The sequence below is a fragment of the Lineus longissimus genome, chromosome 18, assembly GCF_910592395.1.
Source record: "Lineus longissimus chromosome 18, tnLinLong1.2, whole genome shotgun sequence".
Lineage (NCBI taxonomy): Eukaryota > Metazoa > Nemertea > Pilidiophora > Heteronemertea > Lineidae > Lineus > Lineus longissimus.
In genome coordinates this window covers 6,900,732-6,922,556 of record NC_088325.1, presented here as the reverse complement: position 1 = coordinate 6,922,556, position 21,825 = coordinate 6,900,732, and the positions used below count along the sequence as shown (strand labels likewise).

General features: G+C 41.2%; 1 protein-coding gene across 1 annotated transcript in view; it reads right to left on the bottom strand.

Moving 5' to 3' along the window:
- The window catches only part of LOC135502203 (hemicentin-1-like), a 34,845-nt gene extending 25,906 nt beyond the window's left edge, over positions 1 to 8,939 (bottom strand). The window contains exons 1-2 of the mRNA XM_064794857.1: positions 8,915 to 8,939; positions 6,982 to 7,251 (exon numbers count right to left, since the gene is read on the bottom strand). Coding sequence (XP_064650927.1) covers positions 6,982 to 7,251; positions 8,915 to 8,939 — 295 coding nt within the window. The remainder of the gene's footprint in view (positions 1 to 6,981; positions 7,252 to 8,914) is intronic.
- Between the last annotated feature and the right edge of the window lie 12,886 nt (positions 8,940 to 21,825).

Sequence of the window (21,825 nt, the reverse complement as noted above, 5' to 3'; positions counted from 1 at the left end):
GAACTGATCTGGAAAAAGAAAACTCCGAGATTCTTGTGTGCGAGGTCAAACCAGATTCTGACGAGCCTTTTGCTCTTATTGTGTGCTATAATCCACCGGATAATGTCGATGAGCAGATGGCGTTCCTGGGGGACCTCAGGGACGTTCTCAAAAGTTGTGAGGGAGAATTCAGCAATATTTGTCTCTCAGGCGACCTAAACATTCCGAGCATCAATTGGGACACTGTGTCTAGAGTCAATGGCTCTCATGTGTCTGGGGAGTTTTGTAATATCGTGAACGATTTCTCGTTAACACAGCTCGTCCTCAACCCTACTCATAAGCATGGAAACATACTCGACTTAATTCTGACAAATCAACCAGAGCGATTCAGTGACACGGAAACATGGCCAGGAATGTACGATTCTGATCATTTTCCCGTAGTGTCGAATTTCCGTACTAGAATGCCCCGTCGTGTTGGAATTTCGCGCGTTGTTTATGCCTTTACGCGTGCGGACTACACAGGTCTAAGGTCATTCCTTTGTGACGAGCTTGGTCCCAACTCTGATTTCTGTTTGCAAAATGGCCAGGACGGCATTGACAATTTGTGGTCAGAGTGGCTAGGTGTGTATAACACTGGATTAGACCGCTTTATTCCGCGGAAAACTATTCGTGACAAAAGCTATCCGCCATGGATTGACCGCGAAGTGAGACGCATGTCAACAAAAGTGAATGCTGCCCGCCGCTGCGCAAAAAACAGGAACAGTGACTCTAGTTGGAGAAAATACCGGCGCCTGCGCAATGAACTCAGAAAATTGACCCGTGACAAATACAAAGCGAATGTAAACAATCTTGGATCAGAAGTGCGTAGAAACCCAAAACGTTTTTGGAACTTCTATCACGCAAAAACCAAATCAAACTCTGTACCAGAGACAGCGAAGCTGGGCAATGAGTCTTTTGTGACTCCTCTGCGCAAGGCAAATGCCTTCAATGGTTATTTTTATTCCAATTTTTCTCATCATAACGACTTGAGAAAACCTGATGTTACTATGTATGATAATTATAACCTTGATTCTGTTAACTTTACAGCAGTTGAGGTGAAATCGGTATTAAACAGGCTGGACAAGACTAAGGCCTGTGGGCCTGACAGGGTCTCTAATCGTGTTCTGAGGGAGTGTGCCTCTACACTGTGTTCTTCACTCGCATTTTTATTCAACGTTTCAATGCAGACAGGTGTTTTACCAAACGATTGGAAAATCGCTAACGTTGTGCCAGTGTACAAGAAGGGAGACAAGCATTTGATTTCAAATTATAGACCCGTGTCTCTCCTATCTGTGGTTTCTAAAGTAATGGAACGTTGCATTTATAACAGTATCTATCCAGTCTTAAGTCCGTCAGTCTATAAAGGCCAGCATGGCTTCTGTAACAGGCGGTAAACGGCCACTCAGCTTGTTCAGTTCCAGCATAGACTGGGCCAGGTCTTAGATAGTGGGGGTCAAACTGATGTTATATATTTGGATTTTGCTAAAGCTTTCGATTCCGTTCCCCATTGCCTCTTATTACATAAGATTCGTTCCTTTGGAATCTGTGGACGTCTTCTGAGTTGGTTTACGTCGTATCTTACAAAGAGGAAGCAGAGAGTTGTGATTAATGGCTCGGAGTCATCACTTTTAGATGTACTGTCTGGTGTGCCGCAAGGGTCAATTTTAGGCCCTCTTTTATTCTTATTGTACGTAAATGATATTGCTGAGGTCGTTAGTGACGGTACTGCCATGGATCTTTTTGCTGATGATTTCAAAATGTGTAGGGAGATAGAGTCTGTAACCGACTGTCTGCTACTTCAGACCGACCTTGATAAATTGTACGCTTGGAGTAAACGGTGGGGCATGACATTTAGCCCAAGCAAATGCAAGGTCATGAGTGTTACTAGGAAGTTAAATCCGACACACTTCTTTTACAATATCAATGGTTTTGCATTGTCTCGGGTTGATAAATTCAAGGATCTTGGTATTGTCTTTTCTTCGGACCTGTCATGGTCATCTCATGTCAATGGTATTGCAAGCAGTGCAAGTAGAATGTGGGGTATGATCAGGCGTGTATGCGGGCGTACTGCAGACGTTAATTTGAATATCATGTTGTATAAATCACTTGTGCGTAGTCACCTTGAATATGGTACGGTGGTATTCGACACACATGTGCGACGTGATCTTGAAACTTTAGAGCGTGTCCAGCGGAGGGTGACTCGTCACATTTTAGGCCCTGATATGCCATATGTGGAGCGTCTGCGAGCGTTGTCTCTGCTGCCCCTGTCGTACCGTCGGGAAATCAAGGATCTAGTTTTTATGCACGATTCTTATTATAATGTCCTGGATTTTAATGCACGTTTTTATATAACCCCAGCTGTAAGGGGCGACGGTTTACGACTGGCGCAGCCGAGATTCCACTCGGAGACGTTCGGTGCCTCATACTGGGTGAGGACACCGAAGCTGTGGAACAGCCTCCCGGTCCAATTACATAATTTGAAAAAAATGCATTTTAAATCGTCCCTTAATGTTTATTATTTTGACAGGTTGGATCGTTTGGATGTCGACGACATGTGCACTTTCGTCACTTTCTGCCGTTGTGCAAACTGTCGGCCCACTTAGTGCGCATGTCGCCGGCACCCCGACGACACAACCCATATTATCTGGTGCCATATAATAGGTCTCGACCTACATGGTTACCAGTGTAATGCATGTACGTTTTATTTTGTTCATAATTCAATGTCTTGTCATGTCATATCAAATATTGTACATGTATTTCACACGAATAAATAAAAAAAAAAAAAAAGCAACATTAAGAACTACGATCTGGGAAGACCATCATTATGGATTGTGGGTTGGGAAACAGTCGGAGATACATCAACGTACCAATATATTGCCGAAGTTCTTGAACAGCGCAAACCAGGACTTTCCAGAGCACTACCCGGATACCATGCTATGCCTTCAGCGGGTACTATTTCACATCAGCCTTTTACAGGTAGGCATGCCATGTCTTATTGAAGATATACTCCAGAACTACACACTATCAAATTGTCATTTCAGACTTGGTCCGTTCCTGTTATATTGATTACATGAGGTTAATCAATTGATTGATGCTGGGTATATTGATACATATACAAAGGGTGTGGAGGTGTCTTGCACATTCTTTGATTTGATCTTGATGACAAACATGATTACCTTGTTTGATATATTAGTGGTAACAGATCTACATATTCAACCACCTGGTATATGAGCTTCTGTTTATTATATTTACTGTATTTTTCAGGAAAGTTATAACTCCAAATCGTATAGCCCTCAGTGACTGGTATTACACGTTTTAAGTTTATTGCAAAATCAGCTAATGTTAGAATAACTAAGTTCATTTTGTCTGGACAGGTAAAAGACTATAGTATTTGTCTTATTCAGGATCAGAATCAGAGTCTTCTGTCCATGGGTTCGTCATCAGAACAACTAAGTTCACTAAGAGATGCAGTGTCGGGGTCTCATTCGTTCCCAACAATAGTCTCTTTGCCATGACTGTCACTATGTCCTTCTGCATGGCAGGAGTAGACCACCTACCCCTACAGATGCTCGAGCTTGGTAATTTACGACGCATTGGGATATGTTGAGATACACTTTATTGGTTAGTCAACTTTGAAGGGATGTGTGACACCGCCGAAAATGTCTGACGGTGGTTGTTCTTGATTCACATGAGTATGTTTTTGATAAATTGTAGCAACAATTTTCATGCGGTTAGTTAATAAGCTAGTCCAGCTCATAGCTTAGAAGGATGGGGCAAATAAAGAGGTCTGGTGGGGGTACCCCACCACTCAAAATATCTGACGATGGTCATTCTTGATACATGTGAGTATGCTGGATATTTTGCAACAAGTTTCGTACGATTTATAGTAAATGAGCTAGTCTGGCTTAGCTTTCAGGGGTACCCCACCACTGAAAATATCTGGCGATGGTCATTCTTGAATGTGAATATACTAAACACTTTGCAACAAGTTTCGTGCGGTTTATAGTAAATGGGCCTGTCTAGCTTACCTCGGTAAGGGTGGTGCAATTAGGGATGTCTGGTGGGCGTACCCCACCACTGAAAATATCTGGCGATGGTCATTCTTGATACATGTGAATATACTTGACATTTTGCAACATGTTTTGTGCGGTTAGTAAATGAGCTAGTCTAGCTTAGCTTTAGGGGTAGGATAATTAGGAACGTCTGGTGGGGGTACATGAGACATGAGAATATGCTGAACATTTTGCAGCAAGTTTCGTGCGGTTAATAAACGAACTAGTCGAGCCTATTTTGGGGGTCCAGTTATTTATCCCCTCCTGACCACACCCACCACAACGAGCGCGGCAGGCGTTCATATCCTTTGATAGTTACCCTTAAGGAGCCTGTAGACACACATAGAAATTGGTTAACTTTTTAGCTAGGTTGAACCCCCGGGCTCCTGGTCTGTAACACGTTGTATGTGACAATCGAAGACAAATCATACTCGGGGATTCCTTGTCCAGTCGCCTCGCAGTAGAATTTGATCTAGTTATCCTGTCAAATCATTTGCCGTCGAAATATTACAACACGATTATTTTGCTGAATCAGCATTTCTTTTGTTGTCCCCTCTTGGCGTATTAGTTTCACCAGCGGTACATGGATGCCGCCAATAGCTTCACATGTAAACGTTTTCATGTCATCTTCCGATGTTGAAAAAGACCGAGTTGTTTTATTCAATAACAAAGCAACTGATGGAGCATCTAAAATACAAGCAAGGCTTTTTAAAGCTGATTCCATTTCAGCAAGTTATGCGTTATAACACCTTAAACCCACCAATCTCTCTTCAACCTTAATGATCCCCCTCAGGAATTATTACTCTGCATAATGTGAAGCTGTACGACCAAATACCACCTCACCCATGTTTCAACCCACAACAAAATACGCAGGTCATCCCGTAATGTCATCCATAGTGTCAATCGACCTATAAATGAGAAGTTTACGTTAGAAAGAGGAGACATTCAATGTACTCTATATTCAAGGCCATAATTTGACATGTTGGTTGGATTAAGTGTTGAGAAAACTAAAGGCAAAGTCAATAATAATTTGATATGTTGCAGAAAGAATCTCTCTTGTTGACCAGCTGAGGTATCTCAAGCCAGTGAAACTCATAGAAAATAATGAAAAACCTAAACACGGGAAAATATGATTTATTATTATTATTTCACCATATCATATCATCCACTGGCGTCGTAACCCTATTGGATTTTTGCCGGGGGTATGGCGGCTATATGGTATATATGATCCCAGTATAGGACACTCAGGTACACGGGACCACGGACAAGTGTTATGAAGAGCCAGGAATTTTTGTTCCTTGAAAGCCAGGCCGGTTTATCCCGGGATCAAACACGGGCCCTATTGCGTGGTAGTCAGCAGTGTTTACCACTAGGCTATGAAGCTCCAACACAATCCTGGGTTCTCCCCGGGATCAAACCCGGGCCCTATTGCGTGGTAGTCAGCAGTGTTTACCACTAGGCTATGAAGCTCCTATATTATTGATGATTTATGAGAGAATATAATCGGACTCTGTGTAATTTCTCCGATCAAGACCACTCGCATCGGTGTAGCAGTCTCAAATGCCAACCTAACCGTGGAAAAAGTGTCCTTCCATATTGTTTTTGAGACGGATTAGAGATTGAAATTGCATAAAAGAATCCATTATCTCAATGACACTCTGTCCTACTTACTCTTTAAGGACGTTTAAGGCAATTACACCGGCCTTCCACTAAAGTGCATTGGGACAGCCAACAACAGAAGAAGTCGGATTTGAGCCATGGCCGACTACTTCCAGTTTTCCAATGTAGCATATCTATTGGTTGTTTGCCGATAGGTTCTGTGTAAGGTAATACTTAACAGTTTTCAGCCAAAATCTGAGGTGCATTCCCCAGCGAACTTCGGCCAGGCAATAGACTTTGATCCTGATAGATCAACATTAATTAAAATGACCCAGAAGTGTTATATATACATGTATATCAATTGACTGGTATTTGTCTCCTGTATCCAAATGTCACACACATATCAGTTGACATCCCATCATTAACTTGACAGATGAGGATTGGGCAGTACCTTCGAAAACCTGACTGGAGACAGGGGGCCGAAACGACGAGGTCAAGGTCACATGAGCATGCAGAAAAAAATACCCATACTATAGTTAAATTGTCACAAAAATGGTTTTTCTGTCTGGAAGCACTCCTAAGCCAGAAAAAGAGTTAGTCGGCTTATTTTATTCCTACCTATAAAAGTTTGAATTTGACAAAAAGTTGACCACATTAAACTCGAGGTCAGTCTTCAGATAGTCCCTGCTCATCACCCTGATTTAAATAAAACCACACACGCTCTGGTATACTGACATTTTATAAAACCATTGGAACGTCATTTCCACCAAAGCTCCTCGAGAATTGCACAAATATGCTTAAAACTGCCTCAAGCATATCAAGACAAACATTTTTCACAGATTTGAAGGCATGGGCATGATATGTTAATATGAATAGGAACTACGGTTTGGGGTTGCAAGGCCACGAACACATAGGAAACTCCTTAAAGGTACCTAAGCCATCAAGTTGAGAGTTCAGTGGCCTGGTGGTTGAGCGCCAGGCTCATATTCATAAAGTCGTGGGTTCGACCCTGGAAAGGAACTGTTTCTTCGTCTTTGTGCACTTGAGAAGGCACAAGACCCAGTGAGATTTTTTCTCTCCACTTGGGAGTAAATGGCCTAGCTAGCATTGGTGGCGAAATATGAATGCCAGTCCTGTGCGCGGAGGTCGGGCCTTTCATTCTAAATGCTTCAATCATAAATGTACATGTACAGGCAGATAGCTTGGCGAGAAAATATGAGCAACTTTGAGCAACTGGATTAAGCGCTATACAAACCTCTTAATTATGGGTTTGCTTAAACAGAAACAGAAACGCATAAAGAATCATACTCACAGTATACAACGATATCCTCTTCAGTGCTTGCCTTAGAGCCAGCATCATTTTTCGCAACACAGACATATTTTCCCTCATCAGCCTTCTTGACGGGTGAAAAAAGCAGAGCACCAGGTTCAGTTGTCCCTGGTGACACATTCGTGCCATTTTTAGTCCACGTGTACGTGACAGGTTTCGTGACGTTTTTATTTTCGGCATTGCAGGTAAATTTTGCAGTGTCTCCAACTTTGATCGGTGATGGATTTTTGACGGCCGGGGTCAGGGGTGGAACTGAAATTAGGAAAGGAGAGAGAAGTCAGCAACTGGGCGGCATAGTAAGAAACGTGTAAGCCTATATCTTTATCGTTCTTACATGCAGAACCCAATAAACTGAGAAAGTAGCCGGCCTTTATACCGCAGCTACTATAAGAAAGCAGCATCCGGTCATTTCGAAAAAAGTTGGTCTAAAAGAAGAGCTCAGTCTGATCTTATTTTGTTGGATGTGTTTATTTTCGCAAAATCGAACATTGGGTGGTGTGCATAAAAACTAGTAAATACTTTTTACTTGTAATTTCTAGTATTTACTGCCATCTGTATGCATAAAGATGAAGTAAAACTTGTAAAAAAGTGTTTACTACTAGTAGAAGCAAGAAGTATTTACTCCTCTAGCGTTTACTCCAAAATTAGTAGATACTTCAATCATTATGCATAAAACGAAGTAATTACTACCAATCCTCTAGTAAATACTTTAAAATTCCAAGGTAGCTCCAGACCAACCTTTGAAGTCAAACAGGAAAGTCGTATTTTTAGGAAATAGCTGCATTTATATTTGTACCGAGGAAGAGAGTATAACGCACGAAGACCAACATCAGGTGCAATGTATCGATTGGAATTTCGATTTAATGAAGAAAACGTCATTTGGATGGCCGAACATTTTCTTGGAGAACGAATTGAGACTAGGGGTGGCACTCTTTCTTCAAGCAGCAAATGGAGGTTTTTTTGAGTCATGTTGGGGATCCAGGTTTTCAGCTCGGCGTTGGCAAAGACATTGAGATACATCAGTGCACAGTATCAAGATCTTTTGCTGCCATTGTTGACCAGATTGTAGAGAAGCCGATATTTGGATTCAGTTTCCAACTGAAGCAGCAGATATTCAGACTGCTAAGGATTCGTGGCAAGCGAAATATCAATTTCCTTGTGCCATTGGAGCACTGGATTGTATGCATGTGCAGGTTCTCAAACCACGGAGATGAGTACATTTGTCGAAAAAGCGTGGCCACTTTGAATGTACAAGCAACATGTGATGCCGGAGAGCGGTTTACAAGTGTCGCAGCCAATTGGCCAGGATCTATCCACGACAGCAGAATCTGAAAATACTCTAGATCTGACCTGGGACTTTTTATGGCCAAATCGGTGACGGATGCTTTGTTGTAAGGGGTAATGGATACCGTATTGCCCCCTGGCTTATGACTCCTTTCAAGGACCCGGTAAATTTATTAGAACAAAGATCATACAACAAGTGTCATAAGAAGGAAAGAGTCATAATTTAACGGTGTTTTGGACAGTTAAAGAAACGTTTTCCTATCCTGCAAGGACGTGTTAGGTTACAGCTGAAAAAAGTTCCCAGTGTAATTGTTGCATGCTTCATTTTGCACAACGACATAATTGTTTCACTTTCAAAGATATAACACAGGAGTTAAGCCGCATTACACGCTTACCACATAACTGTGCTTACATCACTTCTGCCCAGGCCTCTGAATCGGCTGACCTCACTGTTGTTAACAAGTAGATACTAGTCAAGTAAAAGCATCAGCTTTGAAGTAAAAGGTAAATATTATGCATATGAAATTGACCTTTTACTTATGCTGTTACTATTTACTACTATTAAATGCTCTTACTTTTTGCTTCTGCTAGTAGTATTTACTTCTTTTGTATGCACCACCCATTCACTCACATTGACCGTTCAGACGGCTTTTCATATTTAGAAATACACATGGCACCGATTAGACCGGCCTAACAGTTTTTATGGTTATAATTGAAATCCATAATTCACATCACTAAGAGACCTGGAACTTGGGTATTGGAAGACATAACCATTGAATGCGAGGATGCACTTTACGCGAGTTTTAATATATACAATGTCATCTCTAGAAGAATAACACCCTGATGGAGTTGAGAAAAGCGAGTTACAATACCAACAAAGGCGCACATGTCTGCACAGCACTTAACTGTTGTCCTCCTGGTTTGACGTTACAAATTACTCGGCATAATAATACGGAACACTCCAAAATCCGAGTTAATGACACTGTCCTCCCTTTTAAGAGCGATTTTGAGTGCTGTATTGACTTTTTGACATACCGAAAACATCAAACCTGGTCTGTGGCCTTTACTAAACAATATTAACAAACATACAAATATCAACCTGGTTGTGGCATTTCGTTGCGTACGTCCGGTTATCGTACCGTCGTTTCACTGTCCCTGGGAGAATATTATGTATTCCGCATAGATAAATGTATTTTTCGAACTTACCTGAAACATCCAATCTCAAGGTTTTGGCGTCCTCTCCATCAGCCACACATCCCCAATCCCCGCTGTCCGAAATGACAACATTACTTAATTGAAAATTATAATCATTCGAATCACACTTGACTTTTGTCAGTCTTGATTTATACTCTTCTGCAACCACTAAGCAATTGTGCGACAAATAAATCAATTTTTTGACGAGGTGTTTGTCCTTGTACCATGTAACACTGCTAGCGTTTCCATGCACAATGTTACAATTCAGCTTTATCGTTTCTCCGAGACGTGGATGTAAATTGCTGATGGTATTGGTGACCGTTGACTGAAGAGTACCTGAAATTAAAGCAACACGATATTTTGTCAATGTAGCGTTCACAAGGTGGAACAAATAAGCGATAAGGATTATTCATTTGAACGAAAAATTGATGGAACGGAGCAGATAAACATCTGCTTCGTTTCATCAGTTTTTTTGTTTCATTGTTTTTTCTTTAGTGACTTCGCAGCGCTCGAGCGATTTTGGTTTTATTGAAATTGCCTTCCACCCTAAAAAATAATACATGTACTTATTCTTCTCATTATTATAACTAGGTTTTCTCCAGCCTACTATTGATTTTCGACCTAACTTACACATCATAATTATGATGGTTTTATGTTTCATGTTTTAGTTCAGTTTAAATAAAGTTTTACAACAGATCGAGCAGATTGGCCTCGAACTCTTTCTCTTTCACTATTCGATACACGTGGCTCCACACTACGAGATTCCTCTTGAACACCACACCTACCAAGGCTGTCTTTTGTTGTGATGCAATGACCCGTGCGGCCAAAAAAAGTTTCAACGTGTTTTCCATTAACACTATGAACAGCAACTCTCGTTTTTCTGTCGGAAAACTCTCGGAATCTGCATCGGTCTCGAAATCACTCGAAAATCACTCGAAATGCTTCACGGTCATTAAACCGTCTCTCGGAAATCTCACGGAATTCGACCCGGCCTTGGCGAGCCATGCTGGGCAAGAACTCGGAAAGTTTCGAAGAAAATCGAAACAGTTAATTCTATTGTGATTGCTGGTCTAATCCCTGTCGAATATTTCCGAAAACGATCGTAAATGACCGAAAATGTTAATGCTTTTGCCTGAGAAGTATTTTCGATTTTTTTCGACAGAGTTCGAGAGGTATTCAGATCGAGCAATTATTTCAGTTCTGCAATACGTTATAGGTGTCGCAAACCCGCAATCTTATCACATCTATTGAAACCGCAGGTGGGGGTCTAAAAGTATCGAAAAGAATCGAATGTTACCGAAATTAGGTGCGGTGGAATACAAAAGGACTCGAAAAGTATCGTTTTCTATCGTTTTTCTCACAGGTGGTTTCGAAAACGGCATGTCCCGAGTAAATGTCCGGTTGTTACCCTCGTAACATTGGTTGTCACAACACCCTTCAGCGTTGACAAAACATGCGCCAAATGTTCGCCCAGATAACCAACGCTTTTAACCTGTCAAAATTATCAAAATCTTCGGACTTTATTTATTTTCAAAACGGTATGAACTAGGTTCTTGCTTATTAGACAAAAGCCGTTATCATCCATTGAAAAATCATAAGAAGAAGAAGATGGTGTCAATATATATTCTTTCAGGCAATATGTGTGTGTTTGATGTATAAGCAATGAATTATTTTAGATTAAACTAAAAGTAATAATGCATAAAAGTCTTCGAATTCGAACTCGAAGCCGGTCACATCAGTTCTAACAGTTCTCACTGATAAATATGAAATTCCCAACATGGCAGTTAACAACAACTTGTACAAAGTCAAATGTAATTGAGCAGCTCAGGCATGTCAACCAGATAATAGGGTGTTTTCGCACCGATACGCGAAACGCCTACGTGAACGTCTACTCACTGAAAATTGTGTACCTGTGACGTATACACATACGCGAGTGAAAGTCATTTCACGGATAACGTGCGGGCCTTCGTTAAAGCTCTATTATTCAGACGCCCGTTTTTGCTTATAAATGGCCTTTCATCGTGAATCGAATCCCGAAACTGTTACGTCAGTAGTTTATGCGCACTGTATGACGTAAACCACAGGCCTATAAAGGATGCGCGTCCTATTCGACCGTCCATTTCGCTGGATAGAGGTGAGTTCTGCACTTGTACGCCCATGGCCTATGGCCCATGGGTATTTCAAAGATGTGTCTGCCACGTTGTCTCTGTGTTGTCCGAATTCCCCCCCTTTCTTTCGTGTACACCGGCACCGTGGTGGCCCCGGGAAAATCTTCGTTTCTTGCCTATCCTTTCGGTGTTTATATTTCAAGCTCTTCAACCTAACAGGGGTGTATGGGTGCCCTGATTTATTTGCACCGCGACTCAAGCAATCTGGATATTAGGTAGACAGACTACATGCTATTAGTTTAGATACTTCATCCACACATGAGATGCCTGCAACCTTTATTTTGCTTTGTTTTCATTTCAGGAGCAATTATGAGTAAAAAATTCGTCCGTTTTTTTCCTGCGCTGGATATCGCAATGTTGCGGGAAGCTGTGGCGGTAGATGGTGATGCAAATAGATGGGAAACAATAGCAGCAGCTCTTAACACTTGGGTGAAAGAGAAAAAGAAGACCAAAGAAGTGGGGTACCATTTCGGTATGCTCACAGCAAGATGTGTAAAAGAGCGATGTGAGCGCCTGGTAAAGATGTTTAAAAAAGAGGAGCTAGACTCCATAAAATCGTAAGTATTTCCACTTTTTTAAAATGTTTGAACGCAAGGTTATTTTTCTGTCCATGCCTTGTCCAAAAGATTAGACTTGGAGTTTACGTTGCCATAGCCCAACCTTCTAAGATCAGTTTCCGCCCCAATGAAACTTCTAACCAATTGCGTTGAGGAAAGATAATCAGTATTCACAGTGGTCATCATTCATAACGGATGGTCTAAACTTCGGGCCTATCGAGAGGAGGTTACTTGCCTGCGGTATTACAAAACCAGATCACATTTCACATTCTCCGCATAATGCGATGACTTTATGGTTAGGCCTACAAATTATGGCGTGTCCCAAAATATGTCCGCGCATGCTATTCTCTCCTACAGTATGATGTCCATGGTATTTTGGGCCAACATCCATTGTAAATTATCTCCTAACCAAAAAACTGTCAATTTGAAGTACTCGCCAACTTCAAACTAAAACAAGTTTCTGCTTTCTGTCAATATTCTATGCGCATGGAAGTGTTTTGTTGGGCCAAGTCATTAGTCCCAAAAAGCGGAGGCTCCTGACCAATCGGGTCGACTTTATTGATATGTTCAAGCTTCATTCGCCTTTTAGCTCTGGTACAGCTGAAGAGTACGATGAAAGAAAACAACTCCTGGGTGAAATGGTAACCATGGCTGATGAGCGGGAAGCGGCTAAAGCGTTACAAGCCGTAACGGATGCTCCATCAAAGGATGAAAAAGAAAAACAGTTGGAGGAAGCCGGAAAAGCGATTCGGCAAGCTGCAACAGAGGGCAAAACCAAAGGTATGTCTACGTTTGTATTTTATGTATGTATTGAGAGAAAGCAGAATACAAAACAAGGGCGCAAAACAGTTCCACAAATCTTGTGGTGTCAAGAAGTTAGTGAACCCTAAGTACTGCCGTGGACGATGTTAGTCATGTTTTAGCAGAGCGAATCTTCCAACCTCGTTCCAAGGGTATTTCCCGCTCGACGGGGTTGATGGTCGTTTACAATATGGCGAACTACCTGCCCATCTCGCCCCTTAAGCCCAGGGGACGAGGTGGCGAGCCTTCACGATCTTGTCAGTGTAAGAAAACTGAATGTTGAACGGGGGTAATAGCAGACTTCCAAAACGTTTACCCAACTTTTGGTCTCACCTCAAATACGGATGTCCTACCCCTCAAATAACTGGCCAAATATTAGTTATAAATACCAGGTTTAATCCTTATCAGGTTTAATCCTTATTTCAGGTGCGAAAAGGAGATCAACAACGTCTTTGACAGACTACCTCGCCGAAAAACTAGGCCAGGATGCAGAGATTAAAAATGAGGAAACTAAGTTAATGAAGGAGGAATTGGAACTAAAGAAGGAGGAGCTGAAATTGCAGGCAGCCAAGTTCGAAATGGAACGAAAGGAACGGGAGCAAAGATTGGAAATGGAGAAAGAAGAAAAACAAGTATATATGCAGATGATGCGTGACTGCCTGGCGAAAAAGTGACTCAAGAGATCTATACAATTTCATGTACATGTAGAATGAAATGAAATTACATGCTTGCAACTAACAACGTTCATTGATTTTTTATTCTTTTTTAAGGGCTTACATGTATTTTACATATAATATATATTTACAAATCCAATGGCTTCCAGCAGCATTCTGGTGTTAAAGTATTCTTGACAATTCACATTACAATGTACATGTAGAAGTGGAGCCGGTGTAATAGAATCAGATGCCCCCTGATATTAAATGCCCTCAACAATAGAACACGGCACCACTCAATAGGCCTCCAGAGAGGCCAAGACCCTTAATCCGAAGACGAACAATACAGGCGGGCATCAGGAAAGGGAGGGCATTTGATTCTATCACACCGGTCGCAAATACTCCTCGAGTGACGGTGGATTACACTGGAAGAACATGGATGTGGTGTTGCCATAAAAACAGGTGTCGCAGTTTGTCAGGAGCGCTCCAACCAAATACATGTTTGCGACCGGCTGCAAAAAGACCTTTAGGTTTTTTTAAAATCTAAAAAAGCAAATTCTTGCACTATGTTCCCGAACCCCCACTCTACACATTCCCTAACGCTCGACATGCCTCTGTTGAATTCAACTTGTTCCTCCGTCAAATTCGCTCCCTTGAACGGCTTTATCAGGCAGCGCCGAATAGGGTAGGCTGTGTCGCCATACAAGTAGTATGGATTTCCGTCCTGATCGGTAAAATCCAAGGCCTGCAACTGCGGCAAAAGCCCGCTCAGTCGGAGCAAGGCACAATCATGTCTTCTTCCTTCAACTGGCCCAAACAAATTGCCAATCAGTCCATTGGGCAGCATGATCGATTGAAATTTGAGTGCATGAACTCTCTTATGGCCGTTGTAGCACACTCTCTGAAACTGTACCGGCCGACAGATGGGACGGACGGTTCCATCCAGGAATCCCCAGCAATGACTAAGTGGAGCACCCTTCGCCTCCACCGCCTCCGCATATGTCTGGATGTGCTGTGCATCAAGCCAAGGCTGGTTGAGGTTCGACAGGAGATGACCGAATGTTGTGCACAAGTGGTCAACCTGAAAATAAAACACCGGACAAGTTTTAGATATTTTTAACGCGGCTTGGGGTTGTATGGCCCATACAGTGTAAAATCCGTCGGTCATGCTAAATACATACACTAAGAATGAAAAAGGTTGACCTGGTGTTGTACGTGCTCTCGTGTCAGTCTCTTTTATATCGGCCACGAGGTGTCTTATATTATGTATATAGGAAGCATCTGTTAGACTAACAAGTTTGCAACATCAAAACATACCATGTAAGTAAAAATCAGCGATAGTGTACTTGCAGGCCTTCCGAACACCCCCTCCAGGTCACACAGACGGTTTCGATAAGCCAGCCGCCTCAGAAGAACACATGTAGCTTCAACACCCTAAAAAAGCAAATAATTGGTTAGAAGCCATTCCGACCTTTTCGATGTCCCTGTCCCTATGATAGCTTTGTTAGTGGTCATTCAGTAATGATACTCTTTAAGTGAAAACAGACTACAAAAAACGGCATTGCTCCACTGATGGCTTTGCCGCTCTCATTCCTGAATGTGTGTCATGTTTAACAGCCAACTGAGTGTATGTTTGTCTAAGAACAGTGTCGGAAAATAGGCATGAAAGTACCGACTTACATTCGTTACTCCACGATTGCGGAGTACTATCTTGTCTGGAACTCTAAGAGCTTCGGCAAGTCTAAAGATCTCTTCCTTGGAAAACCGAAACATTGCCTTGTTTTCTCCGTCTGTTTGGTTTTCCAGGTCAAACAGCAGGGTTTCCGAGTTGTAGGTTGATCTCGACTTCTTGTTCTCAGCTGCTGCCAAAAGTAGCCCGTCGTCCTCAAGCACAACGGCAAGTTGCAGCACGTTTTCTATCGGCATGTTATACACAGCCATTTTCTTGCTACCAGTATGTCATGTATAATACATGAATGTGCAATTTCTCCTTGGGTCCGAGCATCGTTATCAAAGAGTGCACGCCTTAATTGCGTAAGATGTTTAACATGAATGCCTATTCCCCACAAAAGAGCATAGCGTTCAACTTTCACGTAAACGTACACGTACACGTACACGAGCGCTAGTGTGAAAACAAATAAACAGAACCTACGTGAACGCCTACGTGCGTGAACATAGGCGTTCACGTAGGCGTTTCGCGTGAGGTTGCAAAAACACCCTATTATTGTAAACGCGAACTGCATTGCGCAGACTTTAAACACCTCAACACGCACATTTATTTTTATGACATCACACCTCCTTCGGACATGTCGGACCCTTTTTTGCGCGTTTAATATCTCACTGATATTTTGAAGATCGTGCGTCTTGATAGAAAAATAGTCCGCCATCCTACCCTGAGAGTGTTACCTATGAAGTAACATGCACTATCTGCACCATGGATTTCTATTGATGATTAAAAAAGACAATTCATTTTTGGGCATATTCGCGGCGCTCTGCAAAATAATAATATTCCAACGAGTGGAAACAATATTCATCCCACTGTTGCTTACAAGCTTACAATCTTCATCTGCCATTGGCATGACTGGCAGTAACTTTTGCGATATGCCTCGCGAGCCCTGCCATTCCTGCTAATAATATGGACATTTTGTGCGCATAATTGTGGAAAAAAACGTTGATCACGCTATAGATGATTTGTCCGGCTGCTGGGCGGCCGTTTTTAAATTTGTGTCACAGTGTTGAGGTGATGCGCAACGAGCCACTTGCCGTCGCTGATTACCATGCTTACTAGGATTACTCGTAAGTGCTACCACACGAGCGTCTCGTTGTGCAATCCTTTCTTTAAAATACAAGCAGAATTGACTTTGTTCATACTGATTTGTTATGACCAACACATTATATGGCCAACCGGAGGCTAATCCCTTGCTCGACAACCAAAAATGGAACAAAATTAATCTGACAATCGTCATATATAACCACAAAGCAAAAGGTAATTTGTTGACAAAGCATGGTTTGCCCCAAGACCTGTTTTCAGATAAGCCCTTGGGTCAACAAAAAGTTGGCCCTGACAAGATGGATTCATTAGGACCCCTCAGAGCGGACCAACTATATAAAGACTTTACATTGACTCCTCGATTTCTGCTAGGCAATATATATTACTGCAGCGTAGTATTGTCGCTAACACATGAGCAAATAGAAATGTGGTGGTCAGTGTGTGGACAGTGATCTTGCTTTTATCGCAAAATTTTTAATTGATCGCAGATTTGGAAATATTTGAGCATCATCTCCACCTTTTAATAAAGTTGGTCTGCTGGGAAATTGTAACGGCTTTTTAACTGCTTAGTTTACGAGTAAGTAAAACTTGAGAGAAGATTGACGCAAAATAATTTGTTGTAAAATTGCAAATAAAAGTCCTTGGATTATCATAAAAGTCTGGTATAATAATATAGCGAATTCGATAAAAGAATTGAAACCACCACAAACAGTGCCTTCACAGTAACTTCACAGTGAAGGTTCTCGCCATCGCGCAGCGCGTTTTAAATGCATCGACCCGCGCAAAAATTATCGCTGCACGCAGGATTGACATAACTGGCTGCTACATCAGAGTGGAAATTGACTAGGCAGCCTACAGCTTGGTAATAATGCCCTTTAAAATGTCATTCGTCCTTTAAAGTTGGGACTTTTTTTTCATTTCAAAGTCATGATTTTCAGTTTTGGACATTTTTGTATCGGCCATGTTACCCTAGTCAGAGAAATACGAAATGAACCATTCGAATATTCTCAATAAACGGCCCACATCCCTTCTTTGGAATGGTGTCCCTAATTACTCCCCAGTTACTTTGACAAATATGTTGTAAATCTTTCTCATAGTGTGACTTTGATGGCCCTTTCAAAACCAAGTGAATGCTTTACAATCCAACAAAACGCTAAGAAAAACATTCCATGGGCTCTATAGGAATTTGCAATTCTGCAGTTTGTTCGTTGATAAGAGAAAACGTGTTCGGTTTAGATATAGTCAAAAACTTTGAAGCCCAAAAAATATTCCAACTTAAAGTCTTCAGGACACTTCCCGTATTTAACGTTGGAACGTTCAGAGCACGAAATGTTTTTGTGGTGGCTTGGACATTTTCTGGTTTATATTTGAAACTAATAGATGGTTGGCACGAAACTCCATGTCCGCTTTCTACTTGCCTTATATCTTCAGTCATATAAAATATATAAAGCATAAGTACATGAATAAGCGACATAACGTTGGCATGGAAGCGTTAACAATTGCGTGTGCAGTAATTTTAAACGATCAATAAACTGTCCAAATAAAAAGGTCAGTTTAGAAATATCATGAAAATATGATAATTAAAAAAAACCCACATTTCCTTGCGCTATTTTGATAACTTGCCCTTTTCTTCTAAGACCTTTTTCTAACACTCATTCGTTCAAAACGTTTGTCCACTTAGGCGAATATGAGATCAAAAACATATTGAAATGATGTTGTTCGTTACATTTTAACTTTGCCAGTTGGCTGGCATCAAAAGATGACGAAAGAATATTTGATATATAGGTATAGTCATTTATAATGGCAACAATCTGACAAAGTAAAAATCACGTGAAAATCTCGATATTGAATAATCTCTCCTTTAGGCCCGTACACCAAGTTAGAATTAATTGACTACATGTACTTGTTTGCCTGGTCTTCGAATTTCTAAGAAATGTCATAACAGAAAGTTGCATTTCTTACAGCAGCACTACACTCCATACGAAGTATTTCATGAACAAATCTTCCTAAAATTATCTTGAAACATGGGGCTCTATGAAAATGTGCTGCAATATACCCAAAATATCATCTGCATTTCTCTACTAAAACGCAACATTATCAGACCATTCCATTGGTCTTACACCAACATAACCAAAGGTGGATAATTGCACCTAATTTATTTTGAATGTTTACTTAATAGTGATGCAACATGGTCAGTCAGTCCGGGCAAAAGCCCGAGGCTAGTTTATCGAACAATGCTCAAGTATGTGAGTCAGACAGTCATCTATCAGAGACGTTTTGAAAGAAGCAGCCTCAGGGAATTTTTTTTCACTGTACTACAGGACCAGGTTTATAGCATAGCTTCATGCATGAACCAACGGTGATTTTAGGGCAGCATAACAAAGTTGTCGGCTGCTTCCCAAGAACCGCCAATTCTTCTTTCTGATAGAAAAGTTCTCTCTGCCAGAGGCAGTCAATTCAAGTTTGACAATAATGCATGAGTGGCTAACACAAACGTAGTAGACTGTGTGCATGTCATGAGCAGGTCCCAGCTGAAGAGTTGGATCGAAACGACGAAAAGGTGACTTTGATAATGTGAATGATCTTGAATATTCGAAACGTTAAGCTAGTTTCGCATTTAGGGCTGTAGGTTGAAAAACAATCACACATTGTTGCAATTATTGATGGCTGACAACGTTTCTTGCCATTTTTCGATAGGAACAGTAGTTTTTGAGATATTTGTTTTTGTTGAGTTTAAACGCTTTATGGCCGAGTATGAAAGTCGATTATCCTAAGGATAATGTTCCTAAAACTAATCGTGTTGATATCCAATACACTTTAATTTAATTTAAGCTACTACCGGATTTGATGTCACATTTTTGAACGCGACCTTCACGATTACTCGTTTCTGCTAGAGCGAAGTACCGTTTTGGTTTTATAAAATAAATTGTTGAAAAACTATTGCTCGTAGGCCGAGTTCAGACAACTGCAAAACCACTCAAAAAAGAACAATAATGTACATAGTTATATTCAGCTAGACTTTAAGATACTGTCTTTTCATTATATTTGAAATGCATAAAGCTAAGTCACTCCTTTCAACACGGCCACGGGTGGGTGTCGCCCCTCCCCCCCCCCTCCATGAAAAACTAAATAGATATTGAACACTATGAGTTCTCTGCATGGTATAGTCTAACCAACCACAAATTCATTCTGACTAATTTGACAGAGCCCGCCTATCATGACATCATTTTATTGATGTCAATATGTTAAAGTTGAATAAGGTCTAGAAATGTTGTTTAGACTCATCAGAACGGTATCAATAACAGCGACATATCAACTGACATCATAATATTATGTCAACAGTTACTTTTGTTATACTGATATTACCAGATGTTTCCTACCCAGCCTGGTGTGTTAATATGATAGAATCCATTGTTCATGTCTTGGAAGTCCTTTAGATACAATTTCCATGAACATGACAAGATACTAGTATTTACCTACATTTACAGCATGTTGAACGTCAATGTTTTGTAAACTAATTAGGGATCCTGACGACTGCCTCGCCTTGCAGCAGGAAAGTAATGTGCTAATGAATTATTCTGGGGTGTACTAATATTGGTCATACTCTATGCTGTGACTGTCTCCTGTCAGTCATGTCAGCACCTCAGCTCAAAAGACAACAAAGCTAGAGGTATATATGACCGTGTCGCAGAAACTATCAGCAATAATCTCCAGCATTCATTCAACCTGTCTTACGCTTTAACTGTACTATGCCAGTGTCCGTGTCACAACTCAGCAAGGATGGCAAGACACAGCGTAACTGCTGATCCATGGCCATCCCAACATATATACTCTGTCCTTTTGATAGTCTCCCCGGTTTGTGACTGTATAACAGGACAAATTTCCGCATGCGTCATGTTGTGACTGTCACATGTAAGTATTTACTCAACAGGCCACGGATGGATGTGACTGTTTCCCTGGGACAATCAAAAATTGTTTTAACTACGCGGTTCCTACGTTAAAGCTGTGACTGTAATGATAATCTTGTTTCAGTGTCACAACACCATAAATCAAATATGAAAAACAAGATGTGATAGTCCCATACTCCACGTTATGCTTTGGCACTCTGGTCTCGGTCTCCACAGAATGGGAATGAAAGTGTTTGTCTTCACATAAACAATCAACAACTATGATTACCAATTAGACCTGCGATATGCTGAGAAGTCTCCTATTATTCTCACATCTCAGCCAACATGGATATTCTCACGCATTTTGACCTGTGCTATAATGCGACAGCCTATTATAAGTGTCACATCTCAACAAGCATGGAACGACGACCGGGTCTGACTGTCTGTCCACGGACATGACAGAATCATTCAACTATATTCCACTACATTTAGGCGTGCGATATGCTGCGACATCTTGCATTAGTGTCATATTTTAAAATACACGGTTAGACGGTGATGTGACTATATTTTCAGGAAAAATCAGCGATTAGTCCTGCACCGTATGGCCTGCGTTATTATATGATAGTCACCTACTGTTACACCTTAACTGACTTGGAAAGACGGTACGTGTCTCTCTAGGAACGATCTGCAATTTATTCCAACTCTTTAGGTCATCGTTATGCTGCGATAGTCTCTTATTATTGTAACATCTCAAAATACATGGAAAGACGGGATGTGTCTTTCTCTACTAGTAGGAACAATCATATCTGACTTTAAGGCCCGCGTTAGGCTGCGACAGTCTCCCATTAGTCATGTAAGTGTCACACCTAAACAGACAAGGAAGAACAGGCTAGTGAATGTCTCTCCAGGAATTGCAATTCACTTTATTCCCAAAAAGATGTGGCTGTGTCTCTAGAAACAATCAAACATAATCCTTGCCTCACACATGTCCAGCAACTCAACAGGTAAAGACAAAGGGGACGCGCCCGTCATGTTGTAAACAGTCATAAATATTTTAAGGTCGATTTATGATGTGACTACTAGTGGCACACACAGTCTCGAATTTTTGTAATTAGTTACTATTGTTCCCCGGGAGGTTATTTTGAATCTATTCATGTCACCCAGTTCGGTATCATTGTTCTTTGCAGTGGGTTGACTTTGGTGAGAATTAGTTTGGTTTAAGACAAGTGTCTTGTGGAAAAAACACACCACTAAATTCTTCATACGACAGACAAACTCAAGAGATCGCTAAAGACTCATCACAGAGCAGAGCGACTGCTGATGCATGACAAATTAATGAACGCGGATTGAGCATTGCGCTCGGTGACGGCGATTGTTGCCTCATTACAATGAACGGTAAACATCAAGTAAGATGGGAAGTTATACAGTGCGTATCAAAAAAAGGTAATCCGAGATCAGAGAGTTGATATGCCAAGGTTACTGATTTTGACAACATTCATTTGGGTTACCATT